The sequence below is a fragment of the Poromitra crassiceps genome (assembly GCF_964638095.1).
Source record: "Poromitra crassiceps genome assembly, chromosome: 3".
In the NCBI taxonomy this organism is placed as follows: Eukaryota; Metazoa; Chordata; class Actinopteri; order Beryciformes; family Melamphaidae; genus Poromitra; species Poromitra crassiceps.
The window spans coordinates 45,994,120-46,005,953 of NC_139625.1; the positions used below are offsets into that span (position 1 = coordinate 45,994,120).

The 11,834-nt window shown below is 41.8% G+C and overlaps 1 protein-coding gene across 1 annotated transcript; it reads left to right on the forward strand.

Annotated features, from left to right (window-relative positions):
- Nucleotides 1-1,261: 1,261 nt before the first annotated feature.
- LOC310773119 (uncharacterized protein) lies at nt 1,262-4,498 on the forward strand (the record flags this gene model as incomplete). Its single annotated transcript, XM_083633036.1, has 9 exons — nt 1,262-1,401; nt 1,512-1,782; nt 1,927-2,104; nt 2,199-2,275; nt 2,462-2,648; nt 2,825-3,073; nt 3,367-3,538; nt 3,760-3,908; nt 3,995-4,498. The coding sequence occupies 9 exons, from the start codon at nt 1,262-1,264 to the stop codon at nt 4,189-4,191; spliced, it is 1,620 nt and encodes a 539-aa protein (XP_083489162.1). The 3' UTR covers nt 4,192-4,498.
- Nucleotides 4,499-11,834: the final 7,336 nt, after the last annotated feature.

An 11,834-nucleotide genomic window follows, 5' to 3' on the forward strand; every position in this document is an offset into this window, starting at 1 on the left:
TAACGTGATACATGTAGGCTAGTTCAGAATCCGTTTTCTTGCCATAGTCTGCAAGTTGGGGTCTGTATGCAGCGTAGCGGTCACATCAATATACAGAGATAAGAAGTAGGAAGAAAACTAAAGTCAATCGCAAGGGTCCAAAATGTAATCCAATCGAGAGTATGTGTGAGTGTCTGTGTGTGTGTGTGTCTGTGTGCTCTCAAATAATCACGACTAATTTGTATTATGTGGTGTAATTGTAATGTCTAATCGATCTAAAATATATTATGGACCACATGGGACTTCATTTTCTAAGCAAGGCCGACCAAGGCTTCTTTGTTAGCAGAATCTGAATCACAATCACTTTTATTGGCTCAGTATGCAAGTTACATACGAGGAATTTGTCTTAGTGTCTGTATGCAGCGTAGCGGTCACATCAATATACAGAGATAAGAAATATGTGCAGTGAATTGACATGGATTTACAGTCCCAGTTAGCCAGGCATTAGATACAGTATGAGTTCGAGTTTTATGGGTGGGGTGAGTTCAGTTGAGTTTAGGAGGGAGTTTGTGTGTGTGTGTGTGTGTGGGGGGGGGGGGGTTGTTGGTGAGGCTCTCTGCTAACACGGGGGATGGGCCTTTTAGAGTTCAAACTTTACAGTATACGAGGCATTATAATATACCATAAAAATTAGAGTGAAATAAAAGTCGAGTTACGTCTGATAAGTGCATTTCAAATAAAATCTATTATTCAAGTGATAATACAAACAATAACTGCGCTCATAACCATTAGTTATTCACTGTTATCTGATTACAGTGGATCTTGGACAGTTGGGTCCTCTAGGTATATTGTGCAGGGCCAGGGTGTTTGCTGTAGGACTAGGTGAACTAATCCATAGTGTTTGACTTAATTGCATTCAACATTTCTAATTTCTTTTGTAAGGCTACCACATCTGAGGCCAGTACATCTCAGGCCAGTACATCTCATGCCAGTAGACAGACGATTGTCCAAAGGAAAAGCGTTTCCTGCCAAACGGACCCCCCACCATCAACAGCTACAGTTGGAACACAGAAAAAATGGGCGAAACCCTACTTCAGAACAGCAGGTTTGTATTCTGGCACATAATGTCCGATATTGTCAGATATTACTAACTGTAAACAACTGTATTTCATCTATATCTAATCTACTGTTCTCCAAAGGCACACAGACACCAACAGTTCAGATAAGTGTGGGCGTTGGCTCCGAGGCCACCATTGACATTGTGCCACTGTCGTCAACACCAATGAAATCAGCAGCCAAGAGACCTCGTCTAGAGGTTCTGTCAGACGACCTGGATGAAAGCTTTGACATTCCAGAACCTCTAGACACCACATACAACCCAGAAGACACTGTTACTTCTGTAACAGATACATCGCTCGATTCGTAAGAGCAGCTTCATTATCTATGTAATCTATAGTTTCTATCCAGTAATTGTTTTAGAATTGATAGAAAATCACAATGTTTTGTTGTTCTTTTTGTGTGTGTGACCACAGGCCCCCAGTAAAGACCAGCTATGATGACAAGAAATACATAGTTTTTGAATCCAAGCTTCTCCAAATATTTGAGACCTGTCCGACGTGCACACGAGGCTGTCAGGTCAACAAACAAACCAATGGGACTTGGGTGTCGTTCAGTCAGAGCTGTAAGTGTGGCTTCAACAGAAAATGGAGCAGCCAGCCCTGTGAGGGAGCCACAGCTGTGGGCAACTTACAGTTGTCTGCAGCCATCTACTTTACTGGGTCATCCTTCCTCCAGATTCAAAAGGTATTGGCATCATTTTTTTGTTTTTTTCTTAATGAATAGGCAACTATTTCTAGGCTTCTTTGGAGTTATAAAGAAGGCAATTCAGAGATGTTCTGCAACATGCCGTGTGTCGACACTGACTTCCTCGCAACTCGTTCATAATAGGTGTGCAGGGCAATGCATCTGCAGATCCCCCACTACAGCACGTTCAGGAGGCATGCCCGCAACTTCCTCGAACCCGCCATCATCCATAAATGGAAGACTGAACAGGAGACTGTCTTGCAACAGCTGAGCCAGGAAGGCCCGGTCATAGTTGGCGGGGACATGAGAGCAGACTCTCCGGGTAAGAACATAGGCCAGGTCGACACAGCAAATGTTGTGCATTTGATTCAAGGGATCATTTCAAATGAGTGGCTTCTTCTTGTTTATGTCCTCAGGTCACTGTGCTAAATATGGCAGCTACTCTGTGATGGACCTAAAGCGCAACCACATCATTGACCTTCAATTGGTTCAAGTGAGTACTTCTGCATCCACCAAATGTTTTATTTATAGGACTTGTTTGGAAAACAGTATCAACTGCAAATGGACCTTGACAACTACTAAAGTGTACACACTAATGCCTATCTGTAATAGCTGCTAAACTGAAACACGTCAATAGCGAATGCTAGTCTATTTATTTTATTTTTTTCTTAACCAAAAGAGCAATGAGCCTGATGTGAAAACGAGTTACCACATGGAGCTCAAGGGACTGCAGAGGAGCCTGGCCCTTTTGAAGAGCAAAGGTGTGACCTTGGACTGCATCGTCACTGATCGCCATCCCCAAGTCCAGAAATATCTGAGGGATGTCAACATCCAACACTTCTACGATGTGTGGCATATGGAGAAAGGTGATATAAAGTGTGCTCTTGTAGGCTTCCAACATGCCCATCTAGTACGGGAATAGTATTAATTTAGGACAATGTAAATCACTTGACAAGTAAAAAAAATCAGATATATGCTGCTGGAGTTTAGGCATTTGTGTATGTCATTTCTATAAGCACTTCTTCCCTCTGCCCTTTCACAGGGCTGTCAAAAAAGGTTACGGCGATCTGCAAGGACAAAGAATGTGAGGTCGTCAAGAAATGGCAGCGTGGCATAAAAAACCATGTATACTGGACGGCAAGCACCTCAACGTCAGGGCCGGAGCGAGTAGCCAAGTGGACTTCAATCGTTAATCACATGCAGGACGTACACACCCATGAAGACCCAGACTTCCCAAAGTGTCTACATCCACACAAAGTAACTACAGACAAGAGCAAGTGGTTAAAACCAGGTGTGTATTCCAAATGCGGTACTTTCTGTGCAGTTATCTGGGTAATTAATTTACTGCTCAAGTTGTGTTTCTCAGACAATACCAATAAATACATGGATTGACTAGGCGCATAGTGTCAACGGCCGCTGAGAGACTCGCCACACTGTTTCTACTTATCTCTTCAGATTTGTCTGTCTGTGGCAGAACAGTAGTTTTTGAATGTTCAAGTGATAACAATGAAAATATTACCAACCCAAGATGCTATTTCTGAATTTGTCCTTTGTTTGACTAATATCATTTTGTTGTTCTTATAGGTTCGAAGGCACTCTACAAAGTGGAGAAGGCCCTGACCAACACGAGAGTCATCAAGAGTGTTGCCAAATTGAGTCCACATTACCAGACATCGTCACTGGAGGCATTCCACAGTGTTATGCTACGCTTCACACGGAAGAATGTGGTGTTTCCATATCTTGGAATGCTTTGCAGGTAGATACAAACTGTACTGACAGTTCACAACATATAACATGTAATGAGCACCCTGTGACTGGACACCAAGGACTTTTTCGATGTAGGCCTATGCAAAAACAAAGCTCTGTCACAGCAAGTTTCATTGTGCCTATTACATAAATAGTCACCGTTGAGTATGATCAGCTTCCAGTCTGTCCATATTTTATACATCATAATTGATCACATATTCATGTTTCCAGGTCATACCTTGCTGTTATGCATTTCAATGAAAATGCACAACGCAAGCAGGCGAGAACTAAGGCTGGCAAACTGGTCTACAAGCTGGCATTTCCAAAAGCCAAAAAGGGTGTGGCCACTGCAAAACCAGTAAAGACAGACCCAACATTCCGTGAGTTATTTGGAATAGTATTTATTAGAAAATTAAAAGCTATACATGTATGCACAGTTTAGTAATGCGAATGAAATGTTTTGCAGGCTACATTGGGGAACTGATGGACCTGCTCTTTGAGAAGGTGTTCCCCGACAACCGGACGTATTACCAGGCGGTACTGACTGACATCAAAATCCCCCAGCCTCTTGCTTCTCAATATGAGAGACCTCCAAAAGAAGATGTCGTTGCAGCCCTGGTGTCACGCTTCAGTCGAGTGGAATCGGCCCCGCACCAGGAATAAATCCCACATACTCTCCATCTGGGTCAGGGAATTCGCATCTGATCCGAAGCACAACGCAGGACGGAATGGGAACTCGGACCCTCCTGCCGAGGAATCCAAAACACCAGCTGACAAAACTCCTGTATGCCAGATACCTGTATTGACTAACAGATTACAGATAACAGAGTATTAAAATTGATTGATTGATTCAAGATTCAAGATTTTTATTGTCACTCCGTGGTACAAGTATCACGTGTGAAATACTTCTGCTGTGGACTCCGTTTACAACATAGTACAAATATAACAGGGCATATGGGTGCAAAAACAACAAGAGACACAACAAGCAATAAGATGCAACAAGCAATAATTGATTGAGATTGGAGGTTATAAAGCAGCTGTCTGAACCCATTTACAACATAGCCTTTGTATTTTGAAATTTCATTAATGTGTTTGAGTAATAAAGTAATGTTTAATGCACTGATTAGTCATATCAATGTGATTTATTAGTTTATTTTTTGTGTTTGTGGGTAAGGGGGGATGGCACATTTAGCAGTTAAACCATGGATTTCAGTGTAAATAGACTGATGTTGCAAGGTGGTACTCACTTTTCTTGACCCCTATATATCCTCAAAGCCCCATAGTCCGCTCTGTAGATATTCAATGCATTCTGTAAGGCGTACACATTCAACACTACAGGATGTAGTCCAGGGTGGTCTGTCATGCATGCGAGTGCAGCGCCTGGTACTTGGTTCATTCGGCGTACCACCTGTAGATTAGAGAAGTGATATGTTACAGTAATAGATTATGGTCTTCTCTAGAAGCTATGTAAAATTTTATATTCAATCAACATAGCTACTCAGTAAATGGTGGTACCTTTCTAGATTCCTTGCAACACAGATTTTCTGGTTTAGTAGGCATTCTGGAACAATTACCGCAGATGCACCTTAGGAGAGATAAAGTAAGTTGTTAGTATGATTCAGTATCCAATTTGATTAGGGCTACAAATATTATTATTACCTCCTTACATGGCCTGTATATCCAGAGTATTCAGTTAGCAATATAGCGCACATATCTGGAACTACGCAATGTACAGAAGTTGTGGAGTTTATTGTGTGTAACATATATATCTATATATAGATAGATATAAGACATTTATATATATAGATATGTATCTAAATGTCGAGACACAAGCATATATATATATATATCTCACATGTAAAGTCCTTGTGCACAATCATAACGGAGGTGCTGTCACAGCATGCAGGACAAAAACATACCGGTAAATACCTTTCTTTACAGGAATAAGTCCATATGAAGAGGACAGCACACTCAAGATAAATAGGGTGAGCAAAGAAGGATCAAATTATCATATTTATTTCATGAAGAACATGTTCTTCATGATATACATAATAATTTGAGACGATCTTTGGTCACCCTATCTCTATCTATTTCTTTCATTCAAATAGACGTTTCGTTGTCATGCTTTTCAGGATACCTTTGTCCAACGCGACTTACAGAGGTATGGTAAATATAGATATCTAGACAATAGCAGCAATAGCCTAACTATTAATACTAAACTGCTAGCAATACGCAGCAGTAATCACGTCTTACATAAGTTTCTCTGCCCAAACTGCTCAGAAAATCGATTCTCGATTATCTTCTGAATGAAGATTACACTTACGAATGAAAAACGCAAACAGATCCTGGACCCATACGCTAGGCGAAGGTTTCTCCACTTATAAAATTCAATTCAAGAGGGCAACTGTACCATTCTGATACGTCCATATTCACACGTCTTGGCGGTTGTTGTGGTGGTTGGTCGTTGCCTGCTATCTCTGGATCAGATTCGGGATCGAAAATATAAGGCTGTGGTCGCTCCATAATATTATTTATTTTCCTGGTGCGTTTCCTTGTTGCTATCTCACTAGCAAGCACGTCATCCAGTGTAATTTCTAGAGAATAGAGTGAAATTTAACCGGTGTGGACACAACCTAGCGTGCTGGTCCACGGACACTAATCTGATTGGCCGCTGGGAGCCTGGGGCGGGCTCTCCCCCAGCGACCAATGGGAACTGTTAGTTCTGAATATATTAGCAAAACCACGCATTCCTGTGAAGCAACGACAGAAGGATGTGAGAACATCATCATAACGAACGGGTTTGCTATGTTTTCGAGAAATTTATCCAGAATCATGTTTTATGGACCCCTGACACACGTTTTTAAGAGTTAACAGCTGCACGAATTGGGACCTTTAACACATTCACTGCCAGCCGTTTTTTCAATACTGTAGGTAGCTTCTGCCAGGGTTTTTTTTGAGGATTCTGGCTCATTTTACAAGAGCCGAGGATTTTTTTCTGCTAGGACTTCGTGAACACCAATCATCTAAAAAGAACTAATAGAATGTGTGCTTTCTCGGTCTAAAAGAGTTAGTTTTTATCATGTTCTCTTATGTAGATATTAGCCGTTGAATACAGCATGGTTTCAGCGTCTGAGAAGGAAAGCTGAGAAAAATGCAGTTTTGTGAAATTCAATCAAACAGGCAGAACAGTCACTTTAACCATTTATTTTTGGCATCAGTGAGACATCAGACATCTGAACAATAGTTGTTTTCAATAATAGAGGAATAATACAATAATAAAATAAATAAATGTAAAAATAAATACAAAACAAGAGCAGACCACAGGTCACTCAGCTCTTTTTTTTTTATAGGTTTTTTTTTTTTTATAGGTTTTTTCGGTTCGTGATCAAACCGGTTTGGGCTCGTACACCGAATCCAGAACTGCTCCAAAATGTAATGGGTACTTCCTTGGCCCATGTTACACCCATCCACAAAGTTACATGAAAATCGGCAGGTGCTTTTTATGTATTCCTGCTAGCTAGCAAACAATCAAACAAAGAGCATCAAAAACAAAACCTCCCTGGCAGTTTTTTTTTTTTTTTTTACGACCCATGCCTACTCAGTGCCACTGAGCATAGTTCTTCTCTGAGTGGTACACCTCATAGCAGCCAGCCCTGTGTAATGGGACATCACATTCGACACAATAGTAGCGTGTCTCGCTTCTAACATTATTCCTTGCACAAACCCTACACCTCCTCGATGGGTGATCTTTTTTGCGTGAGGCTGGATACATGGCCAGTACATGGCCCGCTTGACATCCAGCCTGCTTTGAGGGTCCAGGTATGGTGCCCGGGGCATGGTTGCAGGTTGGTCACTGCCCTCCCCCCCACCTCCTCCTCCTCCCCCCCACCTCCTCCCCCACCCCACCCCCCTCCTCCCCCACCCCACCCATCTCCTCCTCCACCACAGGTCTGGTCCATGCATAGACAACACTCAGGATGAAATCCATCAAAGTTTTACACTTTCTCTGTGGGTGTTTAGCTTTGTACAGAACAAAGGCGTTATAAAAAGACATTTGAAACATGTACATGACAAACTTGAATGGCCACCTGGATGTCTTCCTGGCAAAGGGATAGTATGCGATGTTCTGGTCCAATCTGTCTACCCCATTCATGTACTTGTTGTAGTCTACAACGCACTTGGGTTTTGCGTGTGGGACCCTCTCTCTGCTGCCTTTCTGCCTGACCTGCACTGTCTCCATCGTGTCGTCGTGCATAGTGGAAACCATTTTCACGATTCGTTTGTCGCGCCAGGCCAGAACCATGGTGCCACCATTGTGGCGCATGACCGTTTCCCCCATCTTCACGGTGTGGTTGGTAACCTTGGTAGCAGGTGGCTCGCCCCTGTTCCTCCTCAGAGTGCCACAGACATGGGTCTGACACTTCAGCAGCTGTGCACACATTGCAACAGAGTTGTAATGATAGATAGATAGATATTTTTATTCAAGTGTCGTGCACACAGGGTGCCCAGCCCGCATGGGCTTATAAGACACTAAAGACAACAATCTTGCAAGGTGTGTAAACAACTTGACATAAACATACATACATGCATACATATACACACACACAATGTGTATGCATATATAAACATATCCACACTGGATACATATACACAAACGTACACATTATAAAACTCAAATCAAATATACAGCATATTTTTTCTCTTTTCCCAGGCTTTAGAAATGAAATTGGCTGCATGGAATGCTCCCTTTCTAAAACATAATTCCAATTTTTTATAATCATCCAAATAAAAAAAATCATTATATAGCCAGCTCATTTTCTCGAAAAGCACATGTCTAAATTCATCATACAGAGGACAGAAGAACATAAAATGAATCTCATTTTCAATCTGTTCTAGATCACAGAACAGGCAAAGTCTCTGTTCCTCAGGTACACCGGTAAACCTACCTGTCTTTATGGCAAGAGGCAAGGTACCTGAGCGTAGCTGGGCACAGAGAGATCTTTGTGTTTTGGATAGATTTTGTTCAACATATTTTTCTACTTCATAAATATTTTTTATAAGACAATAAGTTCTTAATTTAGGCTTATTCCATATTTCTATACTCCATTTTTCTTTATGTAATTGGAAGAAAGCTTTTTTAATTTCTTGAATATTACAACGTAGTCTATTATGAAATATGAATGACAAATCAGAAATATAAAATAAAGATTTCACCTCACTGGCCCAGGGAGATAGTTTTGATGTTTCCCAATTGAAAATCTTTCTCGTCAGCCTATAATCAGGCATATTTACCAGTCTGTTCCATAAACGAAGCATTTCACATTTATGCCTGACATTGGACGGTTCCCAGCCCATGTCTCCACAAATGGCTGCTATTGGAGAACGTTTATGAACTCTCAAAAAGGAGCGAATAGCCCTGTATTGTACTGTGTTAGATTTGGTCTGTTCGTTAAAGCCCCAGACCCCAGCTGCATAGTCTGAAACAGGACATACACAGGATCTATACAATTGAGTAAATGACTTAAAACCTAGGTCTCTACAGTTTTTGACTTTGTTCAGTACAGAGCCCAAAGCTCTACCAGCTGAGTCTGATAGAGTGCCTATAGCTGGGTTGAAGGTCAGGTGATCGTCCAATGTCAAGCCAAGATACTTATACTGATTTGCATAGGTCAATGTATTTGATCCTAAATTAAATACAAATGAACTTCTTTGTACAGAGTGTTTTCTGAAATGAACAATTTTCGTTTTCTCCTGATTTATCACAAGTCTCCATTTTTTACACCAATCTGAAACACCAATTAACATATTCTGCAGGTCTTGTTCACATTCGGCTAGTAAAACAATATCATCAGCATATAAAAAAATACCTACAGTCATATCATCAATTTGAATACCCAAATTAGAATTTTTAATTTGAATAGCCAGATCATTAACATAAATTGAAAACAACGTTGGGGACAATACGTCGCCTTGTTTCACCCCGAATGGTGTAGAAAACCAGCCTGTTCTAAAGTCATTTAGCTGCACACAGGCAGTGGGTGCTCGATAGAGAGACTTGATTGCTGTATAAAGTTTACCATTTATTCCTGATTTTAGGAGCCTGTACTCTAAAAGTTCTCTGTTGATCCAGTCAAATGCCTTTTGGAAATCGATAAAACATACAAATGTTGGCTTGTTTTCGTGAAGTCTAGCTCTGATAATAGAAGTGACTGAATATATATGGTCTATACAGGCCCTTTGTTTGCGGAAACCATTTTGCTCATCTACCAGCAGTCCAGATCTTTCTAAATGACCAACTAATCGATTGTTTAACAAGGCAGAATATAATTTATAAACGTTACTAATAAGACTTATACCTCTATAACTAAGTGGAGATTTGGGGTCGTTTTTAGATGATTTAGGGATAGGCTTTATAATAGATTTGTACCACTGAACAGGGATGATGCCATGATCAAAACAAAATTGAAATAACTCAGACAAAACTCGAAATAATCTTGGAGCCTTTAGGACTTCATAAGAAAGCTCATCTATTCCAATTGCTTTCTTTAATTTGGCCTTATCAATGACTGTTTTAACCTCCGCTGCGGTGAAATTCGCATTCAAATATAAATTACAACAAAAAGAGTCAATGTTCATTTCCTCCTCCAACTTTGCTTTTGAATCTGTTATAGTCTTAAGAAAATCATCATCAAGGGATGAATGATTAATACCAGAAAATAAATCGCCAAAGTCCTTTTCCCATTTCTCTATTACCACATTGATGTCAGAGCTATACTCTCCCGTTTCTAATCTAACCTCCATGGGTATTTCCATTTTCTTCCTAGGGCCCATTTTGTTGATTTCATCCCAAAATTTCTGCGGGCACTGTGTTTGTAACCGTTCAATATATAGTGTCTGGCCACGATAAAATTTACGTTTAACATAACGTAATGTAATAGTTGTCCATGTATAAATGGTAACCCTGCCCTGCCAAGTCCCCGAGGAGGAACTCCACCGTCTCGCCTAGGGAGGACCGCTCACCACAGTAGGGCTTCATGCTGTAGCAGTAACCTGTCTGGGAGTCACAGAGGATGTACGACTTTATCCCATACTTTATGGGTTTCTGTGGGTTGTACACTTTGAAGGCCAACCGCCCACGCCACAGGACCATCCCCTCATCAATACTGATGTCTTGACTTGGTGTGAACATGGCTCTGAACTTTCCTAACAGGTCATTCAAAACTGGCCGGACCTTGTACAACCTGTCTGCATCGTCAACATCATCATTGTCACTGAAATGGAGGAATCATGTTAGGAGTTGAAAGCGGTTGCGAGACATGGTTCTGTTGAAGTGGGGGGTAGCAAGCAGTTCATTTGTGGACCAGTACATGGACAGTTCAGGCTTCTTGACGATCCCAGTGAGGAAATATAGTCCCAAGAAGCTCTTGATTTCTGCCACTGTAGTGTCCTTCCACCTCCCAAGCCTTGAATGTGGCAGAGCCTCACTGACCTGACTGATGCACTGGTGGGCATACAGGTTAGTTTGTTCTACAATATCCTGGAGCAGCTCATCGTTCAGGAAGAGCTGGAAGAAGTCCACTGGTTGAGCAGCACCACCACTATGAGGACCCGGTTCTGCTGTGAAGGGGATGTGGATTGGCTCCCAGTCAACATCACACCACTCAGGAGGACCTGCAGGCTGAGGACGTTTCCCACTTCCAGCTCCATCTGCAAATTATAGAAATACATAATTACCATAAAATAGTGTTTTTTATATGTGTGGTACTGAATTCTGGAGTTCTAGAATTTCTGGAATTCTGGCTGGAACCTGTGATGTGAAAATAAACCTGATCCTGAAGTGTGATCTTACCCATTTTCCTGGCACCAGAGGCTGTGGCACCAGATGCTGTAGCGCTACAGCTGGCTACAGGCTCATCTTCAGAGTCTGAAATTCAGTAAAATGAATTGACTGACTGCTGGCTTTTGTACAGTCATAGTAATTACATTTACACAAGTTACACAAGTCATCTCAAACATCGTCTTACCACTGCTCTGTGGAGCTTCGCTCCTGGACGGGGCCCATTCTTCTCCAGAATCCTCCGCGTCTGGGGAAGACGTGAGGTCACTCGACTCGGACTCAGTCAGCCCAGCAGCCGCAGCCGCGACATGCAGGGGCTCACCCCGTTCTTCATCCGAGACCTCGGAATCGGTCTCCGGCACAAGCTCATTTCGGACGGAAAAGAAATCGAGCAGTGATCTCTGATCCGCCGATCGCTTGCGTTTGGCCGAAGACCGCTTGCGTTTGGCCGGCATGGCACAAACACGTA